Source organism: Saccostrea cucullata, unplaced genomic scaffold (genome assembly GCF_032062105.1).
Source record: "Saccostrea cucullata isolate Sc308-1 unplaced genomic scaffold, CSIRO_AGI_Scuc_v1 ctg18580, whole genome shotgun sequence".
NCBI lineage: Eukaryota > Metazoa > Mollusca > Bivalvia > Ostreida > Ostreidae > Saccostrea > Saccostrea cuccullata.
The window spans coordinates 62,620-76,630 of record NW_026937195.1 but is presented as its reverse complement, the minus strand read 5'-3'; the positions used below and the strand labels follow the sequence as shown (position 1 = coordinate 76,630).

General features: G+C 34.2%; 2 protein-coding genes across 2 annotated transcripts; one reads left to right on the top strand and one right to left on the bottom strand.

Moving 5' to 3' along the window:
* The first annotated feature begins 4,329 nt into the window (after positions 1-4,329).
* On the top strand, positions 4,330-12,587 carry LOC134247507 (uncharacterized). Its single transcript, XM_062729860.1, has 4 exons — positions 4,330-4,615; positions 9,041-9,187; positions 9,698-9,757; positions 10,298-12,587. Exons 1-4 carry the CDS (start codon positions 4,612-4,614, stop codon positions 10,519-10,521), a joined length of 435 nt encoding a protein of 144 aa, XP_062585844.1. The 5' UTR covers positions 4,330-4,611; the 3' UTR covers positions 10,522-12,587.
* LOC134247506 (putative nuclease HARBI1) lies at positions 9,706-13,890 on the bottom strand. Its single transcript, XM_062729859.1, has 4 exons — positions 13,487-13,890; positions 13,041-13,164; positions 12,690-12,944; positions 9,706-10,344 (listed from the first exon to the last, which is right to left on the bottom strand). Exons 1-4 carry the CDS (start codon positions 13,596-13,598, stop codon positions 10,338-10,340), a joined length of 498 nt encoding a protein of 165 aa, XP_062585843.1. The 5' UTR covers positions 13,599-13,890; the 3' UTR covers positions 9,706-10,337.
* Between the last annotated feature and the right edge of the window lie 121 nt (positions 13,891-14,011).

Genomic DNA, 14,011 nt, shown 5'->3' with positions numbered 1-14,011 from the left:
CCAAGTATCTTCACGAACAGTAAGTCGAAGATTGTTTGAGTATGGTTACAAACGTCACCCCATTTCCAAAACCATTACGATTTCTCGAGTTAACCGAGCGAAAAGGATTACATTTTGTAGAAGAAAATTACACTGGACTGTTGAGAACCACTGGTCATCAGTTATATTTAGTGACGAGACAAAAATTGTACTTGGAAACAACAGAAAAATTTATGTTTGGAGACGATCCGACGAGAGAATGCGTCCGAATTGCTTGGGTATAATGGGTGACAGGGAGACAACATGCAAGGCATCAGTGATGTTTTGGGGTTGTATTACGTACTTTGGAGTTGGGACACTTGTACCAGTGGATGGTAATATGAATACAACTAAATATATTTCCGTTTTGGATGATAATTTGTGGCCAGTTATTACGAGACATTTTGCTAACCGGCAGTGGATCTTTCAAGACGATAATGCGCCTTGTCATGTTTCGAATCGAGCTCTTCAGTGGAAAGCAGAGAATGATATTAACACCCTTCAGTGGCCAGCACAAAGCCCTGACATTAATATAATAGAAAACGTATGGAAAGTTCTAAAATACAAGATTAATCAACGTTTAAATGAAATCAAAAACAGTGATGACCTAAAACGCATCGTGTCTGACATTTGGAGTAGCCTCCCGGTTCATTACATTAGAAGTCTTTATAACAGTCTTCCGAGGAGAATACGCACTGTGCTGCGATCAAGAGGACAGATTACCAAATACTGAGCCTTTAAAGTAAGAAAATTTATTTCCTTTGATTTATAAACACCTTTAAAAATTTTTGCATTTTTTTTATTTACGTTTACAACGGCGGCCATTTTGCGAACTCATTCATGTCACACTACTGTAGATTCATTGTTGGGCCAAAATAAAATTATGTTTTGTTTGAAATTGCCTCCTGCCTCTTTGAAATGCCCCCTCCTGAAAAAAAAATTATTGACCAAAAGTAGAAAGATCTTTTTTTATCTAATCAATTTACTTTCCCTTTCCCATTCCATGTATCACATGCACCAAAAAAACAATGAAATAAAGTGTCAGATCTATCAGTGATTGGGATAAGCACGCGCCATGCGCCATAGTCGCATTAAATTTCAAAATGTCACATTAAAATTAAAATCACTGCGCCATCGTGGCGCATATCTACATACTTTTAAACTTTGAGCTTTCCCCCAAGCGCTTGTAGTATTTCCCAAAACAATCGTTGTCAATTAACGCTTGATAAAATAGTATTTAATGTCGTTCAATTAAAGCGTTCTTATGACTTTCTTTTCTCCAGTATCTAATCAAACAGTTACGTGTTTTCTGATTGGCTAATGCGCACGAAATAAACTAAACGAAAATCCAAAACGAAAATTTAACATGAATCGGAGGGAAGCAGTATAGATCTAAACCAGACTTTAAATCATTTTAAAGATGTCAAACATCGGAGACAAAAAATAAAGAATTGAAATTAATTGCAGTGTTTATTTTCTGACACTTGTGAATTTAAATATACTATAATTTTGTATCTTTTAACATTGTTTAATGTTGTCATTCAATAATTTGACAATTTCAATTCAACTGAAATTCTAACAGCAAGTAATCAATTTCAAGTTTGTCACTAGGAAATGTCCCATTAAAAAGTCTGTTTGGCGCATTGAATTTTGAAATGTCACATTGACAATGACTTGGAGTGCGCCATTGTCACATTTACTCCCTAGCTTATCCTAATCACTGGATCTATTTAAAATTATGTTTTTCTGTTGATGGTAGATACTTTTTTTTAAAAGTCAGAAAATGTATTTAGCCTTACTGTTTACTGAGATTTTTATCGAAAATTTAAAATTTATCTTAAATTAAAAAAAAAAAAAATTTCCCTCCCTCCCTCCTGTGTCTGAAACCCTTCAGACGGCAATTCCAAACAAACAATTTTTTAAGGATGGCCTTGTTTCAACCACATTATTGCTCTTTATCATTCACAATATATCACTATCTTGAAAAAATAATCATTAATCAGATATACAAATGTTTTTCCACTTATAATCTGAAATAATCAGATAATAGGAGGGAAATCATTTGGATATCTGGCGTTAACTTTCAAATATTTGATGAACACTTATATTACTCAATGTTTACATTTGTTATGCTTTTCTACTACACAAGTAAAAGTGGCTTACATGATATTCACGTGATTATCTTTTTATTTGAAAATTATGTGAAAATCATAAGAAAATTATATACATATATTTTCATGTGAATATCATGTGAATATAAGTTCATATGATATTCACATAAATCTTTTTTTGAACTTTCATGTGAAGTTTTCTTTGTATAATATTTATGCAATTTGCTGTTCATGTAAAAATTATGTGAAATTTATGTAAAAATCAAATGAAGTTTTCACATAAATTTCACATGTTTTGTTTTTCGTGTCTTTTTTATGTGAAGAATTCACATGAAATTTATGTGAGCCACTTTTGCCTTTGTATGCCAAGATATTAACATTTTAATTACCTCTCTGCTTCAAGTTGCTATATTGTTTGCTAGCCTCACCACCAGTTCTCTGCATTCCAGCGCCACTGACTCTAAAGAACATAAGAAAACATCAGAACACAATTTGTCATGGTTCTTTCTGAGTGCACTTTGAGATGAATGCCATCACATTTTTAATTATACTGAAATAATTAACAATGTTAAAAAATTAAAAATACGATAATAATTTATCTATCACATGGGACATTAGTTGTTTGGGCCTGGTGGGGGTTGTAGAATTATTGAATGTTTATATTAAACCAAGTAAAAGTGATCTTGACCCCTTGAAAACACTAAACGGCCCAACCATGGATCTGTGCTAAGTTGGGTTACGATATTGCTATATAAGTTGTTGAAGTACAGAGGTGTCCAATGCATGATGAATTCACCCTATAGTATATAGCTTAATCAACAGTTAACCTTGACTATAACTTTTGAACCCATACAATGCCCCTTAACTTTCAGAACTTTGATTGCAATTGCGCAGAAAAAGACATTTCTTCTTGTTTTTCATCTAAGTTGAAAATGATCACTGCATCAAAATTCAAAATGAGATTTTCTGCACACCATGAGAATATTTTTTTTCTTCTAGAAATTAATTGATTTGGTAGCTAAATAAAGTTATGTAGTTAAATCAAGCTACGTAGCTAAATCAAGCTACGAACTCGTTGCTAAATGAGTAAATCTAGTGACTCATTCAGCTGTCATTGTACCAGACGTACCTGATCAAGAGATAACGAATAGCATGTTACTGAAAGCAGAACTGATAGAACTGATAGGCCTAACAATGTGCAAGAAATATAAAAGAAAGAAGTAAATTATGAAGTTATACAAGACTTAAATATATATGAAGTAGTAATGGACTTATCGTATGTTTCAATTAATTTCTCGTGTAACCGCCAAACAGGCGTCATCAAGCAGCCATCGTACGATCATGTGATCGCAATAAAGAAAATCAACAATGCGGAACTTTCCGGAGAACATACCCATTCACAGCGCCTGCAATTTCAGCCCATGCGGAGTCTTTGGCTGCTTTGCCACCCCCCGGGCCTTTAAATTTCCCAAACAAAACCGTCTCTCTTTTATGCACCTCCTCCACCAACACTTTCTTTTCCAATTCGGTCCAATTCGGTTTTTTTTTAATTAAATTTCCGGAACTAACCGAACAATACACGTTTTCTGCAGAATTGGCAAGAGCCATCGCCAAATCTGCATCTGTAGCCATTAAAGGGTGACAGGGTGACAGACGGCTATTTACATGTGACGTATGTGACGTCATTGATTGCATTGAAATACATGCGCAATGTAAATTTACATGTTTTCAACAAAAAATGTAAATATTTTGAAAGTGAAAGTAGAGTTCTTACCTGAATCAGCTGTTTTGTACATCATTGCGGGAAAAAGCACGCTCGTAACTATGTGATTTTTTTCTCTAATCTCAGCTAACGTGAGACCAATTTCAGAAATGTTGGTGGCACGGCATTTTTGGAAAATTTCAGGTGAGGCAGAATTCGGAGATATGAGGCTGAGTTTTGAGCTGAGATATTTATAGGTTGGTGGCCCCACCTGAAATTTTCCTAAAATGCCGTGCCACCAACATTTCTGAAATTGGTCTCACGTTAGCTGAGATTAGAGAAAAAAATCACATAGTTACGAGCGTGCTTTTTCCCGCAATGATGTACAAAACAGCTGATTCAGGTAAGAACTCTACTTTCACTTTCAAAATATTTACATTTTTTGTTGAAAACATATAAATTTACATTGCGCATGTATTTCAATGCAATCAATGACGTCACATACGTCACATGTAAATAGCCGTCTGTCACCCTGTCACCCTTTAATGGCTACAGATGCAGATTTGGCGATGGCTCTTGCCAATTCTGCAGAAAACGTGTATTGTTCGGTTAGTTCCGGAAATTTAATTAAAAAAAAACCGAATTGGACCGAATTGGAAAAGAAAGTGTTGGTGGAGGAGGTGCATAAAAGAGAGACGGTTTTGTTTGGGAAATTTAAAGGCCCGGGGGGTGGCAAAGCAGCCAAAGACTCCGCATGGGCTGAAATTGCAGGCGCTGTGAATGGGTATGTTCTCCGGAAAGTTCCGCATTGTTGATTTTCTTTATTGCGATCACATGATCGTACGATGGCTGCTTGATGACGCCTGTTTGGCGGTTACACGAGAAATTAATTGAAACATACGATAAGTCCATTACTACTTCATATATATTTAAGTCTTGTATAACTTCATAATTTACTTCTTTCTTTTATATTTCTTGCACATTGTTAGGCCTATCAGTTCTATCAGTTCTGCTTTCAGTAACATGCTATTCGTTATCTCTTGATCAGGTACGTCTGGTACAATGACAGCTGAATGAGTCACTAGATTTACTCATTTAGCAACGAGTTCGTAGCTTGATTTAGCTACGTAGCTTGATTTAACTACATAACTTTATTTAGCTACCAAATCAATTAATTTCTAGAAGAAAAAAAATATTCTCATGGTGTGCAGAAAATCTCATTTTGAATTTTGATGCAGTGATCATTTTCAACTTAGATGAAAAACAAGAAGAAATGTCTTTTTCTGCGCAATTGCAATCAAAGTTCTGAAAGTTAAGGGGCATTGTATGGGTTCAAAAGTTATAGTCAAGGTTAACTGTTGATTAAGCTATATACTATAGGGTGAATTCATCATGCATTGGACACCTCTGTACTTCAACAACTTATATAGCAATATCGTAACCCAACTTAGCACAGATCCATGGTTGGGCCGTTTAGTGTTTTCAAGGGGTCAAGATCACTTTTACTTGGTTTAATATAAACATTCAATAATTCTACAACCCCCACCAGGCCCAAACAACTAATGTCCCATGTGATAGATAAATTATTATCGTATTTTTAATTTTTTAACATTGTTAATTATTTCAGTATAATTAAAAATGTGATGGCATTCATCTCAAAGTGCACTCAGAAAGAACCATGACAAATTGTGTTCTGATGTTTTCTTATGTTCTTTAGAGTCAGTGGTGATTTTCCCTCTTTGTCTTACCAAGCTGGAATGCAGAGAACTGGTGGTGAGGCTAGCAAACAATATAGCAACTTGAAGCAGAGAGGTTATTAAATTGTTAATATCTTGGCATACAAAGGCAAAAGTGGCTCACATAAATTTCATGTGAATTCTTCACATAAAAAAGACACGAAAAACAAAACATGTGAAATTTATGTGAAAACTTCATTTGATTTTTACATAAATTTCACATAATTTTTACATGAACAGCAAATTGCATAAATATTATACAAAGAAAACTTCACATGAAAGTTCAAAAAAAGATTTATGTGAATATCATATGAACTTATATTCACATGATATTCACATGAAAATATATGTATATAATTTTCTTATGATTTTCACATAATTTTCAAATAAAAAGATAATCACGTGAATATCATGTAAGCCACTTTTACTTGTGTAGTAGAAAAGCATAACAAATGTAAACATTGAGTAATATAAGTGTTCATCAAATATTTGAAAGTTAACGCCAGATATCCAAATGATTTCCCTCCTATTATCTGATTATTTCAGATTATAAGTGGAAAAACATTTGTATATCTGATTAATGATTATTTTTTCAAGATAGTGATATATTGTGAATGATAAAGAGCAATAATGTGGTTGAAACAAGGCCATCCTTAAAAAATTGTTTGTTTGGAATTGCCGTCTGAAGGGTTTCAGACACAGGAGGGAGGGATGGAAATTTTTTTTAAATTTAAGATAAATTTTAAATTTTTTATAAAAAAATCTTAGTAAACAGTAAATACATTTTCTGGCTTAAAAAAAAGTATCTACCATCAACAGAAAAACATAATTTTAAATAGATCCAGTGATTAGGATAAGCTAGGGAGTAAATGTGACAATGGCGCACTCCAAGTCATTGTCAATGTGACATTTCAAAATTCAATGCGCCAAACAGACTTTTTAATGGGACATTTCCTAGTGACAAACTTGAAATTGATTACTTGCTGTTAGAATTTCAGTTGAATTGAAATTGTCAAATTATTGAATGACAACATTAAACAATGTTAAAAGATACAAAATTATAGTATATTTAAATTCACAAGTGTCAGAAAATAAACACTGCAATTAATTTCAATTCTTTATTTTTTGTCTCCGATGTTTGACATCTTTAAAATGATTTAAAGTCTGGTTTAGATCTATACTGCTTCCCTCCGATTCATGTTAAATTTTCGTTTTGGATTTTCGTTTAGTTTATTTCGTGCGCATTAGCCAATCAGAAAACACGTAACTGTTTGATTAGATACTGGAGAAAAGAAAGTCATAAGAACGCTTTAATTGAACGACATTAAATACTATTTTATCAAGCGTTAATTGACAACGATTGTTTTGGGAAATACTACAAGCGCTTGGGGGAAAGCTCAAAGTTTAAAAGTATGTAGATATGCGCCACGATGGCGCAGTGATTTTAATTTTAATGTGACATTTTGAAATTTAATGCGACTATGGCGCATGGCGCGTGCTTATCCCAATCACTGATAGATCTGACACTTTATTTCATTGTTTTTTTGGTGCATGTGATACATGGAATGGGAAAGGGAAAGTAAATTGATTAGATAAAAAAAGATCTTTCTACTTTTGGTCAATAATTTTTTTTTCAGGAGGGGGCATTTCAAAGAGGCAGGAGGCAATTTCAAACAAAACATAATTTTATTTTGGCCCAACAATGAATCTACAGTAGTGTGACATGAATGAGTTCGCAAAATGGCCGCCGTTGTAAACGTAAATAAAAAAAATGCAAAAATTTTTAAAGGTGTTTATAAATCAAAGGAAATAAATTTTCTTACTTTAAAGGCTCAGTATTTGGTAATCTGTCCTCTTGATCGCAGCACAGTGCGTATTCTCCTCGGAAGACTGTTATAAAGACTTCTAATGTAATGAACCGGGAGGCTACTCCAAATGTCAGACACGATGCGTTTTAGGTCATCACTGTTTTTGATTTCATTTAAACGTTGATTAATCTTGTATTTTAGAACTTTCCATACGTTTTCTATTATATTAATGTCAGGGCTTTGTGCTGGCCACTGAAGGGTGTTAATATCATTCTCTGCTTTCCACTGAAGAGCTCGATTCGAAACATGACAAGGCGCATTATCGTCTTGAAAGATCCACTGCCGGTTAGCAAAATGTCTCGTAATAACTGGCCACAAATTATCATCCAAAACGGAAATATATTTAGTTGTATTCATATTACCATCCACTGGTACAAGTGTCCCAACTCCAAAGTACGTAATACAACCCCAAAACATCACTGATGCCTTGCATGTTGTCTCCCTGTCACCCATTATACCCAAGCAATTCGGACGCATTCTCTCGTCGGATCGTCTCCAAACATAAATTTTTCTGTTGTTTCCAAGTACAATTTTTGTCTCGTCACTAAATATAACTGATGACCAGTGGTTCTCAACAGTCCAGTGTAATTTTCTTCTACAAAATGTAATCCTTTTCGCTCGGTTAACTCGAGAAATCGTAATGGTTCTGGAAATGGGATGACGTCTGTAACCATATGCTCAAACAATCTTCGACTTACTGTTCGTGAAGATACTTGGCATCGTGTTCTTTCATTAAATCTACTCGTAAGATCCTTCAGAGTCTGTCTGTTATTCCCTTTCACACTTCGAAGAAGCACCCTGTCATCCCGCGCAGTTGTTTTTCTAGCACCCCCACTTCTCGGCATGTTTTCTGCATTCCCTCGCTCTCGTACCCTCTTCAAAAATTTCTGTATTGTTCGGCAATTAATTCCAGTCAAATTCTGAATTTTATAGCTTGAATTACCCGCAGAAGATAAATTAATTATGATTTCTTTCTGATCGGGTGTCATTTCTTTTCCGTGAGAAGGCATGTTTCCAGGCAGACGATATAATTGTTTACCAAAGGGGAATAACCCAAAAAATCATGAGATACGGTTAAAAGGAATAAAAATTATTTATTTCGGATAAAATTGGATCGCGAATGATAAATTATCGACGCAGAAATACATCACTGAAAATCGAAGCGGGACCGGAAGCTGTGACGACGACGCCATTTTGCGAACTCATTCATGTCACACTACTGTACAAGTATGTAGCCTTGCCTGGCATGTTTTGTACTGCCAACGTAGAAAGAGTAAATTTTTACTATTCATTGGTTCTTATATAAACTCTCAAACAGTCAGAGGTTCGTTTGATGTAAAGCTCTGGCAATTGTAACATAATGTTTTCAAAGACACAGTTAACAAAAATTCGAACTACTTTCTTTCGCTTCAGTTAATCTATTGAGGACATCTTAACTCAATTTTCTCTCTTTTTTTTTTAAAAAAGTATATACCAGTAGAGCTACAGTCTCATCAGAGTCTTCTGGTTATTACAGTAACCTGAGATTGTATAGTACATGTAGTTATGTATGCAGTCAGCAATGTTTTTTCCATTTTTCATAAACAAGGATTTTTTTTTTATCAGCAAAGGGAAAACTCTCCGAGATGAAAAGGCCAAAGACAGGAGGTGGCCCAAAGCCTCCTTCACCTTCAGTTGCTGAGCAGTGCATTCTTGATTGTTTGGAGGGAAGACCTTCCCTTGAAGGAATAGCAGGAGGAATTGATACAGCAGGTTGCTAATTGCATGAATTCTTACTGTTTATATTCCATTATGGAATTGCCAGGAAAGAAAAATAAATCCTGAGTGAAATACATGTATACAAGACTGATTTAAAGGTTTTATTACATAAATATAACAAAACAGTTATGATCACTGCTGAGAATAATCTAACTATATTTCACAAGTTCTTAAAATATTTGAAGTCAAAAGTGTCGGTATCGCCTGGTTTTGTTTTAATAGATTTCTGGTTTAAAATAACATTCGCACAGAATTGAACATATTTTCTCTTCAATAGGTTCATCTAAGAAAGATATTTGCAAATGTAAATATAAGGCAGTTGATCTGTCAGACATGGGCAACAGTTTGCAGGCCGGTCTGACAAACTGTTGCTCTTAACCCCACTCAACAACTACATAGTAATGAAACAATGGTATAAGACTATAATTTTAAATTATTAAACTACGAAAAGTTGTTTAGTTTAATGAATTAAAAAAATTTATTTTCAATATTTTTTCAAAACAGATCCAGCATCAGAAGTGTGTGGTCCACCATCAATTTTGAAAAAGAAAGATGAATCAGAAGGTAAAATTATAGGATATTGGATCTTACATGATCTGTAGTTGAATATGCATGATTTTTATCCAACGAGCTGTGTGGTTTTTATCCTCAAGCCTTGGTCTCATCTGAAGGACCGGTCTTCACGTTGCACTTCACAATTTTTTTACCCAAAATTTTTATGGATGCAGGTCTATAAATGGCTTTGATCATTTCGACTTAGAAAGTAATAAACTCTTAACATCACAATAGCATTACGATTATTTACTCTTGCATGTATAAGCAATAGTTTTACAGTTAAAAGAAACATCTAGCTTCTACAAATGAATAAAAAAACAAACAACAAAGAGAATATACTGTGAAATCCCATATATCATTTTTATAGCAACAGTTTCAAATTTCTCTGTGAAGGAAAATAATTCTCCCCTTAAAATTAAGATCACAAAAAGATAATGTGTACAAGTTTATTCATTCCGATTATTTCAGTTGTGATAGAATAACACATGATGATTTGATTTTCTGGGAACCTGTGATCTTTTTTATACTTTTAATCATGGAATTTTGCAGATAGAAGTAAACCATCCTCCAAGAAAAGAAAGACCACCACTCAGGACCTAGAAGAAAAAACTCTGACATTAGAGCATGAGAAGATGAGAGAAGAAATTCAGAAGATCAAGTTAGAGAGAGAAGTCTTGGAATTAAAGAAATCGTATTACAACTTAAAAGTTCAAATGTTCGTTAATGAGCATCCTGAGGTGGTGGCTCAGATACTCCCAGTACATGAAGTTTAATTTTTAATATCCTTTTATAGATGACTTTCACATTTACAAGAGTTATTTCCCTTGGCAAGGGCTATTTGGAATTTGGAAACAGTTATAACCAACTCTTTTCATCATCACTCCATAATAATTTAATTCAATTCACTTTCTTTACAATTTTCATTTTGGCATACAGTCATGACATTAATAACTTATAAATCAAATCTCTATGTATTTGTCCGTCGTCTGTCGCCGTTGTAAACTTTTTACATTTTTATCTTCTTCTCAAGAACCACTGGGCCAAGTTCAACCAAACTTGCCACAAAGTATCCTTAGGTAAAGGGGATTCAATTTTTCTCAAATGAAAGGCCACGCCCTTATTCAAGGGGAGATAATTCAGAAATAGTGAAAATTTGGTGGTATGTTTTAAAAATCTTCTTCGCAAGAACCACTGTGCCAGGAAACTTGAAACTGATAGGAAAGTATCCTCAGGTAGTGTAAATTCAAGTTTGTTCAAATCATGACCCCCAGGAGTAGGGCGGGGCCACAATTGCTGATCAAAGTTTTACAAAGAAATATATAAGGAAATTCTTTAAAAATCTTCCTCTCAAGAATAGCAAAGGCATGAATGATCATATTTATATGCAAGCATCCTTTGTTAATGTTGATTCAAGTTGGTTCAAATCATACCCTCTCCCCTTTAGGAATTTGCTGGAACCACTTTTGGGTTTAGATTTTTCAATAATAAATTGATTTCTGCTTTTTTTTTTCCAAGCCACTGTGCTCAGGTGAGCGATGTGGCCCATGGGCCTCTTGTCTGTTATGCTCCTTGCCTTGTGGTAATACAGGAACAACTCAAAATTCAACCAAGACTTAAATTTTTAATAGATTCAATTGAAATATTACAGGTATTTTGCAAAGGATCCAGTTAAAAGAATTATATATTTGTCATGACAACATAAAAGATCTCTTTAGAATGTGAAAGTCATTTGATATGTAAAAAAAAATTCTTCATTTTCAGTACCATGTATCAAATGAAGCTTGGTTATAAAGGATATACATATGTATCCACATGTATGGATTAATATCAAAACAGAGGTGTAATTTATGGCATTTTTCATGAAAAATATTTTGCAGTTTGTAAACTTTTACTCCAAACACTGAGGGGAATTAAATGGTGAATCTTTGTATAATATACATGTACACTTTTTTATGTACATTGTAAAAATACTTACATGTACACATACTGTATAGCGGGTTATTTTAGTGGGGTGCTAATTTTGGCTTATTTTGGCGTTTTGATGATAATCCGCTAAAATATCAATCTTTAAAATAGTCAGTACTCTTATTAGTGTGGATTTTCAAAAGGTTGAAACCCTGCGTCCGCTTAAATAAATTACGCCAAAATTTTTGGTATACCTTTGAATAGACAAAATGCCAAATTTTACACCCGACAAGAAAACCTACAATACGGTATATGCTTTTCTGATCACTTTTTGGCCAATGTCCATCTAACCCTTTTTAATATCTATTTGGACTTGCTCACAAGATCCAGTGGAAAAAATTAAAGTAATCTTAAAGAAATTCAAGAATCTTATATGAAGTTATTGTGAAAGCACCCTCAAGCAGTACAGATTCAAGTCTGTTCAAATCATAGTCTCCATGATAGGGTGAAACCACAATAGCTTTTGTGTTTGTTTGTTGCTTAATATTTCTTTCAATGATTTTAATCAGTGGATAACTGCAAATTTAGATTTATAGTGGACATAGGACCACTGAGCAGTGAAGGATCTTTTTCGTGCCAGCAACTTCTGTGACACGACCTGGATTTTCACGGTCTTGTTTGAAGCACTAGTCTTGGTTTAAGGACTCAAATTATATCCTGACCCTACGATACAGGTACTTTGACAATATGGAGCTAAATATTTTCATATAAATGTAGGGGGAGAAAAATCTTATAAAGTTCTTTTGATGGAGAAGTCAAGGTAACTCGGGTGAGCATTGTGACCCAAGGACCTTTTATTTAATTGAAAACTAAGTTTTAATATTAGATGTTAATGGTATAATATGTAAGAAGTAAATAAATGTATTAATAGAACAAACAATGGTGTCTTTATATTTATATAATGCTACAGTGTTCAAAGTATGAAATTTCATGGACTGGACACTCAGAATGAAAGAATTTGATGTGTATTTTATACCTGAAATATGTGTCTTTAATGTGATCCCTCACTGTGCGACCCTGGACATCCTCTGGAAGGGGCACTTCACAGGCTTCATTTATTGCAGTGATCTCAGGGACATCTCTTAATATGTCTCCCCTATCCAGGCCGATGTTATGGAGGACGGCACATGCAGTGATCACCCGGCAAGCCCTCTCTGGGCAGGTTCTCAGGCCTGAATGCAGGGCGTTAAATCTTTTCTTTAAGACTCCAAAGGCCTGTTCTATTGTCACTCTGTGCATTAAAAAATGGATGTGAACGTGATGATACAAATATTTGAATGCATGCTCAATTTAAAAAAAGGGGGGGGGAGTATATCATTGTACCAACCTGGTTCTGCAATGAGCTGCATTAAACTTTTGTGTGGCTGATGTCTCTGTAGCTAAGTATGGCGTTAATAAATATGGTTTTAACCCATATCCTGAGTCCCCCAACAGCACACCTTGCAGCTGTCCTTAAAATTAAATTCAAGAAATTCTTCAGCAAACCATTATATAAGGATACAGATTGGAAATATCCAGTAATAATTTAATTGATTTCCATTTCATAAGGCCATGCAAATTTAATTCCTTGGTTCTCAAGCCTTTTTTTTTTTTAAAGAATATGTTGAGGGAGGGAGGCATTTTAAATTGTACAATACCTCAAAAAATGGTGAGGCAGTTTATTTCTTTTTTTAATTTTATTAATTTAGCAATAGAGAGGGTCAATGAGGCACACTTGTAAGAGATGAGGGAGGGTCTGAGAACCAAAAAATTCATTTTTATTGGCCTAATTACCTTCCTCCATAACTCTGCAGAGGTGTGATTCCCGGAAAATTCTGGAATCATGGACGCTACCAGGCCACTTAGCAACCACGTCCCTGATTTTAAATCGAGCATCACACATCATCTGTATGAAATGGTGAAATTTTTAAGTACTGTTTAAACATGGAATCATATTTTAGTCTGATTTATTTTTGGGAGCCAATGCATGTTTTTAATTTCTATTTTAAATATTTTGAAATCATTTTATATATGTGAAGACATAAACCTTTCGAAAGAGAGAGAGAAAAGTGTTACTAAGAATTCACTGTGGCGAAAGAAGTCGATTTTATAGAATATTTTGAAGAAAAGAATGATTCCACTTGAGCATAGTGCCGTGGTCCCTTTTTGAACCCCTTTAACTTTATCTAATTAACTCAAATCTTAATAATTTTACACCTAACCGATATCTTGTTAGCAGTGTGATACATTACTTGCAAAAATTTTCATTGAAAACGGCGCTTTAGTTTTAATTAAGGTAATTAAGTAAGCCCTCTAGTG